The 23,674-nt window shown below is 32.5% G+C and overlaps 8 protein-coding genes across 8 annotated transcripts; 3 read left to right on the top strand and 5 right to left on the bottom strand. All coding sequences in view use genetic code 12, as the record gives it.

Moving 5' to 3' along the window:
* Window positions 1-714: 714 nt before the first annotated feature.
* Window positions 715-4,947, bottom strand: ZCF14 (Zcf14p). Its single transcript, XM_064907060.1, has one exon. It carries the CDS (start codon window positions 4,539-4,541, stop codon window positions 792-794), a length of 3,750 nt encoding a protein of 1,249 aa, XP_064761971.1. The 5' UTR covers window positions 4,542-4,947; the 3' UTR covers window positions 715-791.
* Window positions 4,948-4,969: 22 nt separating this feature from the next.
* Window positions 4,970-8,827, bottom strand: ZCF13 (Zcf13p; the record flags this gene model as incomplete). Its single annotated transcript, XM_064905045.1, has 5 exons — window positions 4,970-5,057; window positions 5,220-7,206; window positions 7,279-7,554; window positions 7,603-8,179; window positions 8,387-8,827. The coding sequence occupies 5 exons, from the start codon at window positions 8,825-8,827 to the stop codon at window positions 4,970-4,972; spliced, it is 3,369 nt and encodes a 1,122-aa protein (XP_064761970.1).
* A 2,125-nt stretch (window positions 8,828-10,952) lies between these two features.
* Window positions 10,953-15,029, top strand: YBL053 (Ybl053p; the record flags this gene model as incomplete). The annotated part of the gene is made up of 1 exon (XM_064905492.1): window positions 10,953-15,029. Exon 1 carries the CDS (start codon window positions 11,100-11,102, stop codon window positions 15,027-15,029), a length of 3,930 nt encoding a protein of 1,309 aa, XP_064761969.1. The 5' UTR covers window positions 10,953-11,099.
* A 22-nt stretch (window positions 15,030-15,051) lies between these two features.
* On the bottom strand, window positions 15,052-16,868 carry DFJ63DRAFT_164069 (uncharacterized protein). Its single transcript, XM_064903687.1, has one exon. It carries the CDS (start codon window positions 16,575-16,577, stop codon window positions 15,075-15,077), a length of 1,503 nt encoding a protein of 500 aa, XP_064761968.1. The 5' UTR covers window positions 16,578-16,868; the 3' UTR covers window positions 15,052-15,074.
* A 291-nt stretch (window positions 16,869-17,159) lies between these two features.
* On the top strand, window positions 17,160-17,717 carry FYV5 (Fyv5p; the record flags this gene model as incomplete). Its single annotated transcript, XM_064908289.1, has 1 exon — window positions 17,160-17,717. The coding sequence occupies one exon, from the start codon at window positions 17,160-17,162 to the stop codon at window positions 17,715-17,717; it is 558 nt and encodes a 185-aa protein (XP_064761967.1).
* Window positions 17,718-17,782: 65 nt separating this feature from the next.
* DFJ63DRAFT_164079 (uncharacterized protein) lies at window positions 17,783-19,917 on the bottom strand. Its single transcript, XM_064903688.1, has one exon. It carries the CDS (start codon window positions 19,573-19,575, stop codon window positions 17,848-17,850), a length of 1,728 nt encoding a protein of 575 aa, XP_064761966.1. The 5' UTR covers window positions 19,576-19,917; the 3' UTR covers window positions 17,783-17,847.
* ZCF20 (Zcf20p) lies at window positions 19,728-22,919 on the bottom strand (the record flags this gene model as incomplete). The annotated part of the gene is made up of 1 exon (XM_064905084.1): window positions 19,728-22,919. The coding sequence occupies one exon, from the start codon at window positions 22,917-22,919 to the stop codon at window positions 19,728-19,730; it is 3,192 nt and encodes a 1,063-aa protein (XP_064761965.1).
* SMD3 (mRNA splicing protein) lies at window positions 22,905-23,645 on the top strand. Its single transcript, XM_064903689.1, has one exon. It carries the CDS (start codon window positions 23,268-23,270, stop codon window positions 23,586-23,588), a length of 321 nt encoding a protein of 106 aa, XP_064761964.1. The 5' UTR covers window positions 22,905-23,267; the 3' UTR covers window positions 23,589-23,645.
* The last annotated feature ends 29 nt before the right edge of the window (window positions 23,646-23,674 follow it).

The raw sequence follows: 23,674 nt of genomic DNA, 5'->3' as shown, positions 1-23,674 counted from the left end.
AATATCTCATTTGCTTGGTAATACCGTGTTTTACTTATATTTCATTGTTGTAGACAATCAATGTATATCGATGCAAGGGGTCATAGCAAATAACAAACATACATCGTCAGTTTATAGTTGAATTCAACTTTATTCTACATTATTAGCACATGGGTTATCTACAAAATCAACCCATGAAGTCATCATTACTTTTCACTATTATTATCATAATTTAAAACATTCAAAATAAAACAATATAATATAATGGATAAGATTCAAATCAGAAATTTGGGTATAACTATGGTCTTTCATTATTTTGAGTACTCAGACTGGTGCACAGCGTTTTGTCGTCACTTAAGAATCTCCAATAATTATATAGTTGTTATAATTTGATATTTAACAATCATAATAATAATAATTATTATAGTACTAGTTCCAAGAATAGTCTATTATAAAACAACGAATAAGGAATTGAAATCTTCCTTGATTCATTGAATTACAATATTTGTATCATTAGAATCTGAATTAGATCACTCCAATATGTTGATAATTGATAGTGGTTGTTAATAAGGAAGAAGAAGAAGAAGAAGTAATAATGAAAAATTTTTCTCGTTCTGTTCAGCTCTGAGAATTTAAATAATTTTTTGAGTGGAAGATGGATCATGAAATAATTTACCCGGACATTGATCCTAATTGGGGTAAATAAATGGATGCAAAACTAGGTAACTACTGTATGTTATTATTATAATTATTATTATTATCTCTATGAAACGAATCTATGTATTATATATATATAAACAAGAATCTGACAATTACCATTCTTGATCATTACGAAGACCAAAGATTTGATCAATAGGTAAGTTATTAAAAGCATCCAAATTATAAATATCAATCACTGGATCAAATTTATTATTATTATTATTATTACCATTAAGAACTTGAGGATTACTTAAACTTTCAGGACTTAATGGATTCATCAGTGGAGTAGGGATTGAAATAGTGAAATTCTCTGCTCCAAGTCCAGTATTGGCCTCCACTGCATTGTTTATATGTGATGTTGAAGTGAAATCATTGTTCATACCATTATTAGGGTTATTATTGTTATTACTGGCATTACTTCCATTATACTTCATACTTGCCATTTGATACCATAATTTATCAATCTCCGCATTCTCAAGGAATTGAATATCATCTAATTCGGAATTATTATTAGAATCAACTGATGATGGAATACTATGATGTGTGGCATGACTGAATGGGGTGGCAGTGGTTTGATATGATTTGGAACTACTTATTGATCCATTATGATTAGTGGTTGCACCATTACCAGCACTACTACTACCAGATGTAGTAGCGGTGGCAGCAGCGGCAGCGGCAGCTGTAGCAGATGATGATGATGGTGCATCATTGTCAACATTATTAGCCACGTTAACATTTAGAGAAGAATTATCTTTAAATCTTGTACTTGGATGAGAAATATCAAGTTCTTCATTATATTCATCGATTAATTCGGTACTAGCATGACCAATCTTTGATTTACCAAATTTCTTAACTGAATTTTCAAGAATAAAAATCAATTCATTTAATTGATCAGTAGTAAGATTTAAAAATTCCATTCTTGGATTATTCTTTGAATGAACGTATAATTCTTCACCGGATATCAATTTCAATAAAAATGAATGAGCTTTAGTGACTCTCCAGGCATAATAATATCTTTGACTTAATCTTGATAATGCCGCAATACAATATTTCGTAATGAATTCTAAAATCTTGGAGATCTTACATAATTTCGAATATCTAAATTTATAAACGAAATTATTTCTCAAGTTAACGACATGATCAGGATCATTTTTCATTCTATGAATGGTGGAATTTATTCTTACTAAAATAGCGAAATTCATTTGACTTGTTTTATGAATCATTGTTTCAATGGATGGATTCAAGATTAAATCAGCAGCTTCACCAAAATTAGTATCATTATCCAAAATTAAATTGAAATAATTAGGAATGAATTCTCCCGTTGAAATGGAAAATATCTTCTTGAGATAAAAGTAGGAGAAATCAGTCTTATTATTTGATTCATAATATAAATAAAGATGGAAAAATAATGATAATAAGAACCCTTTCATATTAATATAATTCTTACATTTCATAGTCTTGATAAATGGATATTTAAATTTATCTTCTTGAAATGGAACCATGAATTTATTTAATGTACCATAATGTTCCAGTAAATGAATTTCAAAATCACTAATAAGATTAGTTAATTGAGATAATTTTGTGAATTTTCGAATATCTAAACAAACATCAAGAATGGCAACCAATTTATAATAATACTTATTGAAATAAGCAAAGGTACTAATCACATGTTTTTCCATCTCGACATCATTAATATTTTGATTTCCCGTTTTATAATATGGTAAACTTGTATCAAAATATTTTTCATTGATACTTAAAGGATTACCATATTGATAAGCTTGAATTAAATCAGAAATCATTAAAAAGAACCATATTTTACGACCAAGATTATTAACTTTATCATCATTACAAATATCATCAAACGTATCTGGTTCACGATTAATCCCCATAGAATAAGCCATTTGAACAAGCATACCATTGAAAATTTGAGAATCACCTCCATCCCCACCATCACCATCTTCAGGTGAAAACATATGATATAATCTCATGAAAAATGCACATTGTAAAACCACCAAACTTGTCTTTCTTAATAATTCGAATTGATCAAGACATAATTGGGCCATTGAAATTAAATCAATATTAACTGGATTCGATAAAAGATATTTTAATTCCTGGGCTTTGGTAGATGGATCATTTGAATTTAAATTATTTTCATTAACTCCATTTCTATTCGAAAATAATGATAAATAAGTGAATCTTAAAATCAATAAAAGAATCCCAATATTGGCGAAATCTAATCTTTTCTCAACTTTCAAAGCTTGGATTGGATCATCAGCATACCCTTCTGGACCTAAGATTCTAGCCATTTCTTGTTTGAAATAAATCTCATCAATGAATGGCATATATGGATACATATAAAGGAAAAACTTATTTATTAATGTCCAGATAACTTTCTGTTTAGGTAGGATGACTTGAATCTTTTCAATCAATTGTAATTCTTGATCAATTTTTCCTTCAAACACAGTTAAACCTAATGAAATAGCATGCTTATTCATCAACACTCTTTCATTATCAACTTTATCATCTTTAGGTCTTTTAACTTCTTCATCCTCTGGGGGAGTGACTTTCTCAACCGTATTACCTCTGACTGAACTCAGCACTTTCAGAACATTCCCATATAATCTTAAATCATTATATCCATCTCTATCTATGGCTTTTTCTCTAAATTCAGATTCCAGATCCAATTTATTAGTATTTGAATCCATTGATTTACCACTAGGTGTATTCTTAGGTTTAAAATTCTCATTAGTAGCGAAACTTGGTAATTGACTTCCAAGAGGGAGTTTTTCTGTTCGGATAGTTTGACGAATCACTTCAGCTTTTGAACTCTTCTTTTGGGCCATAAATAACCATAAAGCCTTTAATCCCAGATCTTTCTTCATAATTGATAACCAAGAAAATGGACCATAATTCATTCGTCTAGATGTATCTCTGATATGAATAGGAGTATATCCCACATAGAAATTCATTTCCTCTTCATTTGATCCGAATGGATTTATACCCACATAAGTTGGATTAGTATCTATATTATATTTAAAATCATCCCAGTTGAAATTATGCTCATGTTTATTTTCAACGCGTGGGATATAATAACCAGTATTACTCAGTTGTGCTTTATTAGGATCCCAATGGATTGGAGGTAATTTGATAGGTATATGAGCTGAATCAGGGGGTGAATTGTACTTTGAATAGATATGAGGATGGTTCATTAATGGAGGTGGAGAAGCCACTGCCGTAGTGGAGCCTATAGGATGGGGTGGTGGAGGAGTGGGTATTTGAACCTGAGGTTGTAATTGCAGTTGATGGAATTTATTTTGAAGTTGACTTTGGGTTTGACTATGATGTCTCTTTAAGTGTTGATTACCAGATTGAGGAGCTGGAGGCAGATCAGTTGACTTTTTATCTAATGAAGCTTCAATCAATCTTATTTTATTCTTCAATTCTTCCAATTCCGAATGAACACCTGTAGTTTGAGGTGATTGTATATCATTAATGATATTATTTACTGTTGGTGCGGCACTAGTCATAGTAGGGGTTGGAACGTGAAAAGTGGTTTGAGAACCCATATTATTGGAGGTAACAGGCAGCAGAGGATGAAATCTTTGCACTGAGAATGCAGACATTGATCCACCATTACTACCAGATGAACCATTATCTGAATTACTTGATTGATTGGTATTTCCCTGTATAATCGCAGGTTCAGACCAAACTGGTTCAGGATAATCACACAAATGACCCACATTATATCGAGCACAACTTGAACATGGTCTACCTCTATCACATTTCACTTTCCTCCTCTTACAGTAGTTACAACTCAACGATAGCCTATTTCTCTTTTTATTCTTTGGATCATCAAGCATCATAATTAATAATGGTTAATTTCTAGGGTATATTTGAAGGTAACTTCGCCACAGTTTTTTTGGTCCAATTTGTTTTGATTAAGCAGATCTGACGTCTGAAGATCTCACTTATGATATGTTTCCTATTATGTATCAGATTTGATACTATCTATAGTAGTTAATACAATCCAATGTCTCTAAAGAAGTAAGATAACTATCAATTTTGAATTTCTCATATTTTTTACTTTCTGTTTTTGACATGGCTGAGTGAGGAAATATCTCCATTCGGAAATAACCCCGTTTATCTCTTATAGCCGCAATATCAAATTTCATTCTTAATTTTTAACTATATAAATAGTGGTTATATTACTATTTAACCTAATTGATTAATTGAATACATACATACATAAATAAATAAATAAATAAATAAAGTAGTCAAGCAAAACTTACAGTTAAAGCTCTTTATCAAGATCACCATACACTTCGAATAATTTTAAAATATCCTCTCCTCCTAAATTGGGTTGATCAAATATATCGTAACTGAAATTATTTAATGCTGTTATATTAGGATCTGCTGATTCATTACTACTTGGGTTGATTCCTGGTTGACCTGCAGTGAGATCAAACTCAGGGACTCCGGCTCCGGCTCCAACACCAAGATCTGATCTGGTTCCAGCTTCAACTTCGATGCCTGTCTGTGACATATTTCTCGATGCTTCTGCTGAATTGAGGGGAGGTTGGGAGTTGAACTGCGACAAATGTGATTTAGTTTGAAATCCATCCTTCAGCATGTTGTTAGCGTAGGTGTTATATATTGAACTAGTAGAAATATTTGATGATGATGGCGGAGCTGGATGACCAAATGCTTTTTGCAAAGGATCTCCAGCAGCATTTGTAGCAGACTGTTTGGTAGGATCCAGCTTTTGTAATTGATTGACTTTTGCATTCTTAAACTTTTGTTGTCCTTCCTTGGCTGATCTGAAATCTTCGCATAACTTACATAAATAATGTAATTCAGATATGGTAAAAAACTCTAACATGTTGGTACCTTTATGAAAAAATCGAGGATATTGAATACTAGTTTGAAAGAATACACTAGGGTTTTCCATACATTGCATCAAAACAAAATAGGTCATAACATATAACTTATAAGAATTAATATATGTTCGACTTAATTTCCTAAAGTTACCCACAAATAATTCGGATTCAATTAAAACCATTGAAAATAAGCTATCAGTAACATCTAGTTTTGGTTTGATGGATGGATCACTTCTAACTGATAAAGTTAAATTCATCTTATAATGCAACAATCTAGCAAAGAATGATGTGAGGAAACTATGGGTTTTAATCATACATCTTTCATTATTGGCAGTTAAATAATAATCGTAACCTTTACCAAACAATTCCACAGAATTATCCAAGACATATGACATTATGTAAACTAATTGAACCACAGATTTAATATAAATTTTGAATAATTCAATACCAGCATTCATAGAAGGAGTCCGAGATTCATTATATTCATTTTCATAATGAATTGCAATCATATAATACATACAAGATAAGTTTGTTCTTAATTGAATAAATGTACAAAACTTAATAACTTTTAGAAAGCTTTCTTCATGATCTTTACTACCAGATTCAAAACTTGATCCATCTTCAGGAACTTTGGCTGGTTTACAAATGAAGTCCTTAAAGAAATCTTTACCAAAGAAATCAAAAAATATCTTTTCTAATTGATTTGTTTCTAATAACATTTCAATAACTCTTGGTTTATTGTGAACATTATTAATCCTTTTAACTATATTTCGATAAGATTCACAAATGGTTTGGATTCTCCTAATCGTATCGTTGAAGTGACCACTTTTATCTTCATCAACCAATGGTAACTCCACATCACAAATTTCAATATTTGGAATATTTAAAGTGGTTCCAGCATGAATGGCTGATACTGCATCAGTAGTTAAGATATAATTCCATAAATTTCTCCATGATTTAATCAATGCTTCCCGTTTAATAATAACATCATGAGCAACGTAAAATGAAGGATCACGGTTTAAACCAATAGACATGGCATGACGGACAATGACTCCAAATAGAATATTAGAATCTGCACCACCTAATCCATGACAATCATCAGGAGCAACTTGACGATAGAAATACACCAATGCTAAATGTTGGACTAATCTAAATGATGATTTAACAGCGATTAACTCGTCTGATATACAGATATTTGAAATACTGGTGAAATTCTCGGAATTAACTCGTTTCATATCCATTATCATGGACTTTTCATCATCGGTATAAACGTTATTGACATCATCATTATGAATTAAACTCATATACCCAATTCTTAATATAACTAATAAAATCCCAATAACATTTAAATCATTTTCATTTTCAATCGAAATTTCAGTATAGTAATCTCTAGTAAAATTAGGGAAATTATCTAATAAAGTATTCAATTCAATTAATAATGAATTTTCATCTAGAATTGGTATAAATGGATGACAATATTTAAAAAATCGACAAAATAACATAAACATGTTTAATTTGTTTGGTAAAATACTAATAACAATCTTTTCAATCAATTTAAAATATTCTGATCTACTCTTTTTACCTGAAAATAATGACCTTCTAAGATTTGGTAGCATGCTTATAACGTCCAGAGAGCAATGACCATTTTTATCTTTATGTAAACCATTGGTCTTGCCATTCTTTGTTGATTCATTATTACCGTGTGTACCTGCATCGTTGTTACCATTAGTGGAGCTGCTTGCTCCCGCTTTGATATTACTAGGATCTACATCATGGCCAGTAATTTTATTACTATCTTCTCCATCTTCATCCTCTTCTTCATCATCGTCGTCGTCATCTTTGTTAACTTTTATTTGGGTAACGATCAATGCATCGGCTTCAACTAGATCTTCAGGATCTTCAATATCCTTTTTCTGTTCATTTTCCATCGTTAACGAGCTTGGAGAAGGTCCCAATGAAGAAGTTGCAAAAGAATCCACCTTTGGACGCTTAGGAGTGCCTCCAGGGCTTTTCCCAATTAAACTAGATGGAGAGCTTGCCATCGCACTTGCAGATGGAACTCCACTTGAGGAATAGATTGACCTTTTCCTCCTCCTTACAGTTTCAGTTTTGATAAATTTTGTCATTTCACCTGATTTAAATAAAAGCACCGCATAATTTCTCAATACTTTAATGAATGGATCACTTTTGGTTAATCCTATATATGATAATGTTCCCTGGACCTGCCATAATGAACCTTCGAGATTTAATGAATAACTAGCATTGGTAAATATATTCATTTGATCATCTGGATTAACCTGAAGCGTAGAATTAGAACCAAGCGGTATAGCAACCAAAGGAGAAGATGAAAATGAAGTGACATTGGATATATTGTGATTAGGAGGGGATCCAGAAATAGATTGAGATTTTACTGATTGAGATTGTTGTGGTATCAATGGTGTTTGATTGTTTGATTGAGTTTGAGAAAACGGAACCTGTGATCCAGGACTTAAATTACTTGTACTTGTAGGTGAATGAAAACCAATTTGATTATTATTGGTGTTAATGCTATTATTTGATTGATTTATACTTTTATTATTTCCACCATTAGTTATATTGCTAGCTGTACTAGAGCTCGGAGGTTGCTCTAGATTTGCATATCCTATGGGTGACACATTATTATGAGGTATTTGTTGTGGGATTTGATTATTATATGGACTATGACCACTATTATTACTATCTATCGAGCTTCTTTTATCGTATGGTTGGCGGTTGGCATTAAGGGATATTGATGTTTGAGGTGGCATATATGATTTATCGACTGGATCTGTGGGTGCATATGGATATGAGACTGATTGAGTTACTGGTTGTGCAGCAAGACCGGGAGGAGGTATCTGATGTTGAGGTGGAGGAATTAGTTGATTTGGGACTTGACCTTGTAATTGATTATGTTTAAATTGCTGGGGTGGTGGTTGTTGATGCTGCATAACCGTTGTCGGTTGCAAATGTGGAGGTGGGGGTGGAAGCGCTTGTGGGATGGGATAATAGTGGGGTAAAGGTTGTTGATCTGGTGGTGCTTGGAATTGATTTGGCACAGGTAAAGGGATGATTTCATTGATTGACACAGTTGATGATGTTGGATCCTTGGAGTCACCTTCATAATAACATAAATGGGCTATTGATTTCTTTTTACAAGTTCCACATACTGGCTTAATTCGATCACATTTTGATTTTCTTTTTCTGCATACAGAACAAGAAGCAGGGACCCTATGACGTTTCTTGGGGTGCTCCATCTCTATTGGCGGTTGACTAGTAATGATAGAGACAGATTGACTGTAACAATTGAATTAAGATTTTAATTAATTAAAAATAAAATCTGTGAATATTTTTATAAGACAATCGCCTTTATATATGAACCTGGGGAAGGAAAGCAAAAACTATAATAGAACAAATTGTGAGACACCTCACAACTTAAAAAATAAAAATGAATTACAGCAGGGTTTTTGTGTGATTTATACCACAACAACTTAAATTTTGCTATATCTAAACCGTATAATTAATATTATTTTCCAAGCAATACGTTTATTCTTGACTAGAACATGTAACATGTAGATGACAATTGATTGGGGGATATCAATGCTTCGATGAACTGTGATATTTCAATAACTCGGTACGATATTTGTGCGCGCAAAGCCAATAGAACAGACAGACATACGGAAACATGTACATAGAAGGAAGGTCTACCTCTCCACATCAAGGCATTTGTCGCCGCCCAGCATTTTTATATTTGCAGAATAAATAATTCACTATTTCGTCCCCTGGAGGGTTATAATATTATTAGAGATTGATTATGAAAGATATATTTTTAGTAAAAGTCAAAAATATCATATTTTTTACACCACATACAACTTCCCACCCACATTTACCGGTATGCAGATGTTCTTGCGTGTAGAGCATACACAGTAAGTTGTTGTCGACTCACAATCACTCTTTAACCACAGAGATTATTTTTTGGTTCTTGTGGGGTAATAAATGTTAAGCGATAGAATGTTTTCAATAGTAGATGATTAACATTATTCATCATACAAGTAGTTACAGTCTTAAATAAACATAGAATATCAGTCGATTGTTAGTATGTAAGTGTGGTCAACATCCTAAATGGGATTAGTTTTAATCTGTTGGTAACTAAAGGGATCAGTTATGTGTACTGATTTAAACAATCACATAAAAAATAAAAATAAAAATAAAAAATTAAATTTTTTAAACATCAAAAAAAAATGTCACATGAAATTCTGAAATTCTGATAATGTGTGTCGGTTTGATATACTTGGCTCGTAACGTATTGTTTAACATCTCTTGTTGATTGTCTGACAATTAGATTTGTTCTGTAATATTATTAGAGTGTGTTCACTCACCGAGTTTCAGTCTTTCATTAAAGTTTATTGAACTTTATAAATTGAAATAACCATTGTGGTAGGGGTTTATCAAAACATCAACTCCTTTATTCTCCCTGTATAGTTTTTGCATCAACAAGGGGAAAAGCTAAGGCGTAAAATGCTCTTTATTTTTAGTCTATTAAAACTAATTTAGTGCTATGCATATTACAGTATCTGCCCTACTCTCAGCTTTTTAACGGTTGCGAGATGAATTTTTCCGGGCCATTAAAATCCCCATGTGAAAAGTTTACCAAGAAGGTAAACAACTACGGTCGACCTTAATATATAAAGCCTTTAAGCCAATTAACCGAGTATTATATCTCTGATATCATATGTTGATTGAGTAATGTTGGATTGGGGGTTCTCCACTATTTTTATGCAATTGAATCTCCAACTTTGACTTCTATACCGATGATAAGCAGCTTACCGACTTTTCATATTCAATCTGAAGTTTAAAAATCATAATGAAATCAAAAGGCAACCCAAAATAATATTTGGTCTAATGCAAGTTAAAGTTAAACTTTACTAATTCGTAAACTATCTTCATTGATTAACTTGGTTAGGAAGGTTAATGCAGATATATGGATTCATCTATTAATGTTCCCATCTCTTGATCTTCTCCTATTTTTCAATCAGAAACGTATGATTTCACCGTATCGTGGGTGAATCTTAAAGCTAATGTGAAACTCAAACTAATTTATTGTTACCAAAATTACCATTAAAAGGAGCAATATGAACCATATGGCGAATACAATAAAATGTTCCTGGTTTGAAAGATCAGTCGATCAATCAATCAAATACATGTAATCAAGATGAATTGAAACTTGGTTTTGAGTCATTTAATGATATGTTTTAATACGATTAGATCTCAAGTAGAGTATAAACAATGGTTTAGTTATAAATATTTTGGCTGTAAATAAATTTGCAAAACACTTTGTGGTTATGTCGCAAATGTTTGTAACTTTTGTCATAAATAATTTTTTGACATAGATCAAAATATTTGCGACGTGTATTTTTTTAACGCGTTATTTTCATTCTTCAAAATCATTTTTTTAACTGTGCTGTAAATACTGAAATCAAAGCTTCATCACCGTCGATAAGCACCAAACAACAGCAATCTGCATCCACCATGAGTAGTTCTGAGGAGTCAGATATAGAGGAAGATTCCTATAATAATCCTGAATTGAGGGATTTCATAGTTGACGATGAAAAGGAGAATCAACAACCCAAAGATTCAACTACTGATATCGATCAACCAATCGATAGAATCACTCAAATGACAGCTCAATTGAAACCCAATGAAACTCAATCTCAGAAACTTTTAAAAGCACATATTGCCGTATTGGTATCTGCATTAGGTGGTATAGATCACACATCCTCTATCAAACCTGCTCCATATAAGTTGGGTCATGATGCATTAGCATGTTTAAAGGATTTAAGACGTTGGATTAAATCGATTGATGAAACTAATAATAGTTATGATGTTGCATTGGCATGTGCTGAATCTGGTTTAGTTATTAATGATTTAATAGTGATCTTGTGTCAATGGGAAAGACAAAATCAATCAAAGGAACCCATTAAGAATGCTAGAACTACTGAAAGAATAATGTTATCATGTTTAGAATTATTAGTGTTACTCACTTGGCCAGTGGAATTAAATGAAGAGCTGTCATTAAATCAAAAATTGTTATATTCCAATATAAAGAAATATCAAATCTTATATAAAAAATCGATTTTATCTTATAATAATGGTCAAACATTAAAGTCGATTTTAAGATTAGCATTACCAACATTATCTAAAGAAAGGAATGATCGTGAACCAAGAGATAATTCAATTTTAAGATTGGTTTTATTCTTCTTTAGAAATATTTTATTCATCGAAGCTGCAAAATCTACATTCTCAGCTAAATCATCCACATCAAAAGTTCAAGCTTTATCTAATAACTTACCAGCTGGTATTACTTTAGATGATATTTCTATTAACGTTGTACTTTCAGCATTTAAAAGGAATAAAGTATTAATGTTTCTACTAACAATGTCAAATTTGGTAGGAACTGAATTTGATAAAGATTTATTTGGTCCTGTTTGTATTGAGTGTGTTTATTTGATTATAAAGGGAATTAAACCACTCGACCTTTTAAACAATAAGTTTAGGATTATTAACAATAGTGTCAGTAAGCCTTCCAATCCTGCTGCTAATACTGAAGAAGAAATCACTCCCTCAATCACTACTACATCAGGTATGCAATTACAAGATATGCTTGCTAATGAGCTTAACAAGAAAAAAGTACAAACCCAAAATATATCAACTAGACATGGAAGGTTTGGTACATTGTTGTCAATCAGGAGTACTGATGCAAACTCATACGTTGTTTCTGGACAAGATGCGTTATATGATATGGGTTCTACATTTGATAAACTTGATAAATCTAAAAGTTGGAAGAATAGATCTACTTTCAAATACGATTCTGATGAATTCATTAATACAAAAATTGATTATTTAACTAATGCTGGAAATGAACTATTATACACTTTCATAAATAACTTCTTAACTGGTGGTTGTTTTAATAATTTGATTGAATCAATTGGATCAATATTGACTTCGAATTCTTCAGAATTTTCAAATATAAATGAATATGAAAAGGCTACTTATTTCTTAACTTTATCCTGGTTTTATAATTATAAGCGTGAAAGAAACAACTTACATTTGCAGGGTTTAATTCAAGAATATCAAGTGAATACTTCTGGTGATGACAATTTTGACAAATTCAATTATGGATCAGTTGGGGCTGGTTTGAGTGAAGTTAACTTCATTTTGATTATATCTTATTTCAGAACATCATATGATTTAAAGCTTTGGAGTTCGTTGCATGTTGCAATGACATGTTTTAAAGAATTGCTTTTAATTTCTAACTCGACTTTCTCGAATAGAAAGAAGGTTACTGAAAATGACAATGATCATGATGATGATACTCAAGAAGATATTGATAGAGAATTAGGTGAAGGTATTATCAGAAAGTTATTTACATTTAACTTCTTCATAAGTTTGGTGATTCAAACTCTTCATAAAGCTTCAAGTCATTCACCTGATTATTTAAATGTTTGTATTTCAGTCATTCATATTTTGTTAAAATCATTCGAAACATTTGCTAATGAAGATATTAAAATTTACGTTCAATATAAGAGGAAATTATCCAATAAGAATAAGAAGAGTTTAAATAATCTTGACAAGGAGAACGAAAATGCGTTAAGAGATGTTATTGATGGTTCTGATGACGAAGAAAATAATGAAAGAATTAAGGAAATTTCGAAGGAACGTCAATTGGATTTCAAACAAACAGAATTAAGATTCTTCCATACTTCAATAATTGGTACATATATTGATTATCTTTCAAGATATGAAGATTTAACTCATGAAGAAATAAAACGTTGTATTTCTTATTTCCATAGATTATTCGTGATAAGAAAGGATTTTGGTGGATTATACAGATTAGATTTCATGCAACTCTTACAAAAGGTTCGTAATTATTTACCAAAACGTTCTAGTGTTAGAAATCATGTTGAAGAATTCATTTATTATTTCATGAAGAAATTTAAAGTTGCATTGGCAAGATTCCCAAATCCTATAGAGTTATTATTTCCTAGATTTGATGATGTTAATATCAAGACTTACTTGACTACTGGAGAATTATTTGTCAGAGAAGAGAAAGCAAAGAGAACTCCAAAGGTTAGACTCGCTAAAGAATTGGAATTCACAAGAGATAATTTCTCAGATGATGAAAAGATTAAGATTTTAATCACTGCAATTTATGAAATTGACACCATTAAGCCAGTACTTGATTGGTTGACAAATGAATTAAGCTCCATCTTAGAACAAATGCTCTTGGATGCCAGTAAAAATAGCGAAGATGATGTTGATGATAATACTAATCACATCAGTGAACATTCATTGTCGCAAGGTACCTTTGAAAAGCTTACACTCGAAAATTCATATGTCAGATTACTCTTACAAGTTGTCGGCTTTGAATTACCATTAGTAATAGGTCAAAAATGTAAATTAAAAAGCAATATTCAAAGTTCATCTTTATCTGAGAAATTGGAGCTTATTAAAAAGTGGATCAACAATCAACCTGTTGTCTTTGATGACAACAAAGATCCTTCTTACTTTGTTAGAGAAAGAGAATGGGAAGCTGATTATGATGATGAATATGATGACGGGTATGGTGGTGAGTATGAAGAAGGAGATGATTCCATTGCTTTTGAAACTTCGGCAAATCCAAATTCTACTAGGAAGGATGCTGCTGAATTAGATGCTCTTGAACAATTAGAAAGATCATTAGAAGGAAGTCAACGACCAGCAAAGAGTCTCTCCAAAGGTAAAGCTCTCAAGAAGAAAAAGCATAGAAGTGAAGAACGTAAAAAGAAAAAGAAACACAGTAGTAGTAAATCTCGTCGTCGTCGTCCACCAAAATCTTTCTCTGTTGATTCTGAAGATGAAGCTCCACTTAAGTCTACTGAATTCGTTCATGATTCTGATGATGAATCGGATGATGAAAAAGATCAACAGTTCTATGAAAGAGAAAATCATTTACGTAAATTGTTAACTGATTCAGGTGGTATTGTTAACGCTCAACAGTTAGAGGAATTTAAGAAAGTCTGGGTTGAATTGGAAAACGGTAGCGGCGGTACTCAGCGAGTCAATCTTGTCAGACAACAATCATCTTTATTTGTTGACAATTTAGATTCACAAGAAGTTGATCATGAAATAGAATTGCCATTAAGTTCGCAGACTGCTAGTGACGTTTCTGACGCTGATACGACTAATATTCCGGAGGTGGATAACTCTCAAACCTCAAGTGATAATGAAGAAGAAGCCACAACTTCGTTAGCTAAAAAGAGATCACATAGTAATTTGGTTGAGAGTGATGATGAAGATGATTCTGATAATGATGGAGCTGAAGCTACGTTTGTCAGCGCACAAGCGCCAAATGATGATGATGATATTTCAGTCCCAACAAGAAAGAAGAGATTGGTTATTGATGATGAAGATGATGAATAGTTATATATATTAAATATTGAATATGCATGTATATACGTCTTTTGCCTAATCGTCTACACAATGTCCTGCAGTTCCTCCTTGCACAGCCTGTGTGATACTCATGAACGAACTTATGAACATAACTGAAAATCCGAATAACACGCAAGCTATACTTGGTAATGCTTTCCAAATTATAAATTCTCTTTTATCTTCTTTACTTGAAGATTTATAATCTATCTGATCCCAAGAGAGCTTCAAATAACAAAGCGGAGGTATAATATATGCCATTAATGAGGCAGAAGTAGCTCCTATTAACTCTAGAATTATACCCAAATTACAAGTAAGTAATGAAACTGACATCGAAGAAAATACCAATATGGTAGTTATTGTGAAATGTTGCATCTTGTTTAATTCAAGATCGGCTGTACTGCCTTCGGCATTACCTAATATAACGTCTTTGAGAACATCTCTAACCACAAATACTTCTAATGGAAATGTGGTTAACATATTTAATCCAAAACAAAATCTAGCAACGTTAATCCAATTATCGTCACTTCTGAAATTATTCAAAACGTTACCTTTAGTGGCATCACCAAAGTTAACAACCCCATTGATACCCATAGTTAGACAACAGATCATGGAAACAATACATGATATATGGGTCAACTTGGCAAATTTGCTTATAGAGGCATTTTTCATCGATTGGTAGATAAGGATCGTATTATGATGACAAACTAAAGCAAATGAAATGACTGAAATACCCTGGAATATATTATAATTAACTGTCCACTCTAATTTTGTCAATGGAGCTCTTAAACTTGAATCAACGAATGGAGCCCTAACAATTGTCAATACTACAATGATCAACATTCCTACCAATGCAAAACCTGATGCTTTTGCTAATTTTGAGATATCTCTGTTTAACGATAATGGATATGAAATACAAGTAGTGAATAAAACAATAATGACATTTCTCTTGAATAACCAACCTATAGCTGAGTCTGGACCTGTTATTGATGTCGGTATGAATGCTTTTAAGACATGAGGTATAGTATCACCTATGATAACACAAAAAGCCATACAGCCACCATAGGCAAAAGAACTGATTGCAAATAACAATAGAATCTTTCCATACTTACCATAACAATGATTAACTGTATCTTGATATGATTTTGTTTGAGATAGATGTGAATTGATGACGATAAGTCTTAATGTCCAATCGATTAATATTGTCAATAGTACCATGACTATAATTCCTCCCACTAACCCACTATTTCTAAATGCAAATGGTTGCCCTATGATACCGGCTCCGAGGATAGAGTTTGCCATGTTTAAAAATGCCATTCGCATACTGGATGTTCCTGTTTCAGTCGGCTCTTCGCCAGGAACTTCGACTTGATAGTCCATAGATTCAAGTGTGTGATCCACTAAATCATCTTCATTATCAATATCGAAATCGAAATCGTCCTCATTGACTGTATCCCCATCAAGACCCCCATTGTGATGGGGAATATTGGTCTGCGGTATAGACGTATAGTCCTTCTTCGTAGTCTTCGGCTCTGCTGACATTTCAATGGCTAGTGGTCATAAATGGAAAGGACCCTGTTTTGGTGAAACTAACCAAGATCTGTTCTGGTATTTATCAAGTTTTTGTTGACACATAATTGTGCGTTGCACACAATTTTATCTGATCCACAATTTCAACTCTAAATGTACTTAGAATATGTTGTATTTATGTAGTTTAAGAAGATTTAGTTCTTAGACATGATCTGCATCTGAATGTTTTGAATGGAATTTCTGGAATCCAATTAATAAATGTTGAATTGTTAGGAAAGTAGCTTTAGAGCCACATGACGTAATGAAGATCCCGTAGTCAACTATCTCGAGATACCTTCTAAAATTGTAAAATGATTAATTCTGCAATTCTGTGATAATAGATCAAAATTTTACTATAATAAGCCTATCTATATTTCATACCAATTCATCTGCACCAACTCTTTGGTGGTTATACTATTTATACTGTTAACAATTGGTAGCCCCTGAGATTTTTCTCTGGTTTTGTGGACTGTAAAAATTGAGAAGCTCATCAAATTGAAAATATCGATCCTCTCTATATCTACACTTTAAATCTAACATTAACTAAAACACAAGATGTCTGGAAGAGGTAATTTCAGAGGGCGAGGTAACTTTGGATCAAGAGGAGGAAGAGGTAGCTTTGGAGGAAGAGGCAACTTTGGTGGAAGAGGTGGTAGAGGTGGTTTTAATGGAAATAAGCGTTATGTTGATATCAGAGAAGCTAAATCAGCTGAAATCAAAAAGTCATTAACACATAGAGCCAGATTGAGAAAAGGTTATTTCAAGTTACTTGAGAAAGAAGGAATAGAGGCGCCTGAGAAGCCTGAAAGAGGTGAGAGACCGAGACGAGACACAACTTCACAATCAGAGATTGCAGACACCAATGGTGATAGTATAGAAGAAAGAAAACCATTATCATATGCTGAAAGATCAAAGATAGTTAAAGAAAGAAAAGACCAAAAGAGAAAAGATGAATTAGAACATGTCAGAGAGAAAAGAAAAATGATTGAGAAGAGATCAAAGGAAAGAGTTTTAAAGAAGGAAAGAATCACTCAATCAACCAGAAGAGGTCAACCATTAATGGGACCAAGAATCACTAATTTATTAGATAAAATTAAAAAGGATATGCAATGAAAAAGTTCATATCTAAATGTGTACCATAGTCATCAATTGTATTCTACATTAGCCATTAATTATCTGTTAAGCTCTTCAAATAGGAATAATTTTTTATAAATATATACAGGGAATAGATAAATTTTAAATATTATAATAAGAATCTTTGTCTCACGTTTCTTATCGCCATAATAAAATCGTAGATAAATAATGTACTCAATCTTCTTTGATATGAGATCCAATTGTTAACATGGTTAAACAATCCAAATAACGAATATCTCAGGTATTGTTTGCCTATGGTTTCATTGTTTTCATCGTAAACAGATTTTGCACAGTAGTTAGCCAAAATAAGGAAAGTCCTTTCCGATCCTAATGGATTACTTAATCCTTCATCAAGGTTTCTTGTCAAGTCATTGGTCTTCAAGATTAATAACACTATACGAGGCATGGAACTTAAAATGGTCATCAAATCTTCTAAGATACCTTCTTCAGAATGTAATCTATGTTGCATGGACAGGATCTCATCTTCAGATCTAGCACTACTAATATCATAACTTAATGCCTTCTCGGGGGCTCTTCCAGTAATAGCAGCAGCAAATATTTGAAACTTTTGCTCACCTTTGATTCCGGCAAACTTATCAGCGTATTTTCTCATATTTGCAACATCATTATCCAAAACTGCTAACCAAAAACGGGAGTAATCACGCTTCATCTGCATTGGAATATCTCTATATAAACCATGATCATATAAAATGATTTCGAAATTATGACCACTAGATGATTTTGGAATACTTCTAATGGCTAAATTTCCTCCATGAGGATCACAATGAAGTCCAACTCCTGGTGTGAAAATCATATCATTGAAAATATGAGACAAACAAGAAGAAACGTCGGATGTAGATATATTATGTTCTTTCATATATTCTAAGTTATCCAAACGAGCACCAGGACAACTTTCCATGATTAAGATACGTGGTTGAGCAGATATAACGTCTGGTACCTTTAATGCCGTCCTCTTCTGATGATTCTTAAAGTATTCTGCGGTTTTACGAGCGTTTTCAGCCTCGCATGTAAAATCAAGCTCAACATAGATCGAACTTTGCATTTCTTCACCTAACCACGTTAAGGGATAATCAGGAAAGAACTTGTACATCAAGTTAAATACAGATTTCGTCAAATAGACATCTAATGGAACAAACTCCTGCAATGAGGGATGTTGAACCTTGACAGCAACTTCTTCTCCAGTTTCTCTAAGTCTGGCAAGATGAACTTGAGCTAAGGAAGCAACACCTACTGGAGATGGATTAAATTCGCTAAACAAATCATGCATTGACACACCTAGATCTGATTCAAATAACTTTTCTATATCTTCCATTGATGATCTTGGACATTTATCTTGAAGTGGTAACATTGTATCAGTCCATTCTTTTGGTAAAAGGTATGTTAAAGCGGTTATATGTTGGCCTAACTTAATATAAATACCACCATTATGTTCAAGAGCTTTTAAAGTAACCTCAGCTGCCGATTTATGGGTCTCTTTCAAAGCTTTTTGCCTTTCATCTTCAGTATTAAATTTAGTTCCAAGAGTATTTTTATATAATAAAAAACATCTCACCACTGCAACACTCACAACACCCACTCTTTCTCCTGTCAATACTATGTGTCGAGCTCTATCGTTGGTATAGTATAAGACTGAACCTGCAAGGCCTATAGCTATACCGACCTTAAAGAAAGTATATCTTGATTGCGGTTTGACTTTGATCTTCTCTTGACTATATGACCTCTGAAATTTAAAATGAGGATGGTCTAGACTTGCTCTCTTTAAGAGAATGCTCGTCCTTCTGAACGAAGCTCTCTGAAAGGGTTGAAACCGAATCATATGGCTAAAGTTGATGAAGAGTAAGATTCATTAGATCTACCATGTTTATAGTGCTACAAAATAATTTTTTAAAATCTTAAAATCTTCGCACGTGATTCTGAAAAGTTCATTAAATGTAATTAATTGGTATACATATATATCTATCCTAAACGCTATTGAAAGAATCCTTCAATATGATCAAGTTCAGCACCAGGAGGGAAATTGATCTGTTCTAACAAATTTTCATTTTGAAGAAAATCGAGATCAAAATCAGTGAAAACTTGGGTATCAAACGGCATAGGTATTGACATTGGCATTTGTGGTGGTGGCATTACAGATAGTTCTCTCTTTATCTGGGGTACTGGCGAGGCTGTTAAACTTTGGGTGAAGCTGTCACTAAGCTTATGTGCAAGAGCTGGTCTCTTTCTTACACTTTCACCTCTAATATTACTCTCCATTGGATTGTAATTTGGAGCTAATGAACTCTTTCCACCCATTGTCGTATGATCAAATGGACATCTTCTTTTTTTTATTTCTTGTTTGGGAGAAATCGATGAATCGCTATTGATACTTGGATATTTCAAAGCAGGGGTAGGAGAATCTTCCATTGGAGTAGTTATATGTGATATTGGACATCTAGGGTATCCATCAACTTCGGATGATATGATATGATGATCATTCTTTATAACAGGACAAGATTTTGCATCATTCTGCAACCCTTTGAATAAAGGAACATTGGCATGGATTTGGGCATAGTTAATCGAACCCATTTTCTGGGAATTTGTCACAAAGCTCAAATAGAATTTCCATAATTTAGAAAGTTTCGATGCTTTCTCTTTATCTAAGAGTGGACCCTTGAATAATAAAGCAACCGTATCATCAACCACATCAACAATATGAGTGTTGATAAGATCATTCAATCCAACTCCGTAGTCAGATATAACTTTGGTATTGATCGATGCAGGTGCTTTTAATACAGCAATTCTAAGAATAGTCTCCTGTGATATAACATTATCATCATTTCTAAGACGAATTAAAAAACTAATAACAAATTGGATTAATCTTGTAATGACTTCAGTGATGGCCAGCAAGACATATTGAGTATTGATTGAATCTGATTCCAGAAGTAATATCTTTCTTATATGATCCACATATTGAAGATATTTTATAAAGATATCAGGGATTAAAGTATTAACCATTTCGTGATCCATTGTTTCTTCAGCTTGAAGGAGGATGATGTATTTCATGAAGTATCGAAGATAGTTAAGTATTAAATCTACTTCAAAGCGTCTAATGTACCTTAATTTTCTCAACCCTAAATCAACTAACCAAGTACTACATTGTCTGATTAAAGCATCTAGGTTTGAAATTGTTAATTTTGGATCACCCACTTTTGAAATTCCATGACATAAAGCTGAAGAAACTCTTGCTATCAAATAATGAACATGAAGACTTATGGTTAATTCATCATACTTTTCAGAATTTAAACTAGTGATATACTTAAGATGATGCATAACCAGATCGGCTTCTTCTATCTTTTCATAGAGCAACTTAAGTGATTTATCTAATCTTTCAGAATGTTTTATTAAGGGGACAAAATTGAAAGCTGATAAATTAGCAATTCTCACTAAATCAGACCATAAGTAACATAAATGGATTTTCAAATCTTTACTCTTTCTCCTTGATTCATCATCTCTAAAAGCAATAAGCTCCGGATCTTTCCACAATTCTATCATTGATTCATCGTCCAATAATAATTTTAACAAGGAAGTGAATAAACTTGAAAATCCTGATTTTGGATCGCTTGAAGCTCCATATTTTTTATATTCTGAAATTTCTCTATTCAATACTGTGATTGTACATGCTATTATTCCCAAAGATGGTACTGCAACTTCATCAGAAGCTTTAGGACTTAATAAATTAACTACAAACTCTTGAACAATAAACACCATATTTGCCAGTCTTGATCCAACTCCGATATAAATGATTTCAGCAGGAAATAAATTATTAAACTTCATACTAATATCATCACTTAAATTGAGTTTTACATTCAGTCTTAATATTTCTAATGATTCTTCTATGATCAATGCAAGCATGCTTAGATACACACCTTTCATTTTTAATCCAACATATAACTCAGCATCGGTTTTTTGACCTCCACCACCATTACTAAGATTCAATGCTATTTCATTCCCACTTTTCTTTATCGTACTTTGGATTTCAACCTTATAAAAACTTAATAAATCTCGAGACTCAATATCATACGATTGATTATTGAAATAAAAGTCTATTAAAAAGTATAATTGCTTATAGTTAAGCTTTTCATTCCCTCTTACCAAATTAAGGGTTGAATCCCAGATGTTTTGTAATCTGATGAGTAAACTCTTACCTTTCTCAGATATAATCTCATGTTCAGCCATTTGATCTTCTTCTGATTTACTGAATTTAGGTTTATCTATTGATTTTACGATAGCATAAGGGGAATTACTTCCATGTGGACTTGGAGTTATAGTATCTTCCGTCATGAAATTGAAATCACATTCGATAACAGGACATCTTTGGTCATCAACTTTAAACGGGCTACCAGCAGAAAAGGTAAAATCAATCTCATTGATTCTATAAGGTGATTTCTTGGATAAAGGATTGGTGGTAACTGATTTGTTTGTTAATGAGTTATTATTATTGTTATTATTATTATTATTGTTTTGATTGACATTTGATGGACTGTTTGCTTTTAATAAGTTCATTTTATAAACATGATAAATTTTTTGTAAATTGGTAATCTTGAACCATAATGCCGTTAACTGCGGATCAAGTTTAATCAAATTAATCCATGAATAAGTATCGACATAATTATTGGAGGTTGATTTCTTGGGTATGACTAAGAAAGTTGGATCATTAATAACTTCTAAATAATCTCTATTCTTGATGGTGGAAGTACTTAGTTTCCCGAGAATCGTTATTGCAGTACATTCATTATGGGGTATAGAATCATGATTCTTGGGAGAAAACTGTTGAACTACTGATAATTGTCGTTTCAAATCTTCTATTTCTTTCCTTTGAGTGTTAATAACCTTTTCATTTTGTAATTTCAATTGTTTATAAGTTTCAGTGGTTTCTATTGGTACAACTTCAGCTTTAGCGGGTTCGGAGGAACCTTCTTTGAACCCATTTGATGATTCAGATTGAGTCCAGTGAGGATCTAAATATTCACAGAGATGAGCAACACCATTACGAACACATCCTCCACAAGCTGGCTTGACCTTATCACACTTGACCTTTCTCTTCTTACAGTTCAAACATGAGATTGGAACTCTCTTTCTTTGTCTTTGTGGTTTTTGATTCTCAATCGAACTTGGAGTCATTTTAAATCAGTTATGCCTTGTTTAAACTAACGGTCCATAATAGTACCAACCCTTGATCTCAAAAGATGGTATGTCTATCACTGATACTGGAAAATTACTAATTAAAGATCTTTTCTAAATGAAATTGAAAAATTTATACTTTACTAAACCCTAATGATATATCATCTGGCTATACGTCTGTGTAATTAGTAAATTAAAAAAAAGGGTCGTGTGAATTGGCTCAGGATTTTAATAGTGATATTATTTTTCTTGGAACTTCAAACCATCTCTGATATCCATAGTTAATAGGTATCCATCCATCTAGACCGTTTGGGAAAGGTTAATTAATCCAAGTTCAATCACATAACAATGTCAGCAGGTATCCCTGTACGGTTATTGAATGAGGCACAGGGTCATACCATATCGTTGGAATTAACAACTGGTGATACGTATAGAGGAAAGTTACTTGAAAATGAAGATAATATGAACTTATCATTATATGATGTTGTAATTACTAAAGGTAGAACAGGTGCAACCACTTATATGAATCAAGTGTTTGTCAGAGGTTCTATGATTAGATTCATTTCAGTTCCAGATATATTGAAAAATGCTCCTATGTTTTTTATGAAAGCTGGTGATAAACCAAAACCTCCAGTTAGAGGTCCACCTCCAAAAAGAGTTAGGCGTTGATAAGTCAAACCAAATTAGAAATCACCATAATCATTGTATATTAGTATGTAATATAGAAACCCTTCAATATAGGTCAGTTCATTAAC

Source organism: Scheffersomyces coipomensis (assembly GCF_036884675.1).
Source record: "Scheffersomyces coipomensis strain NRRL Y-17651 chromosome Unknown DFJ63scaffold_4, whole genome shotgun sequence".
Classification (NCBI taxonomy): Eukaryota; Fungi; Ascomycota; class Pichiomycetes; order Serinales; family Debaryomycetaceae; genus Scheffersomyces; species Scheffersomyces coipomensis.
Note: the sequence above shows the minus strand (reverse complement) of the source record. Positions and strands in the feature narration are given on the sequence as shown.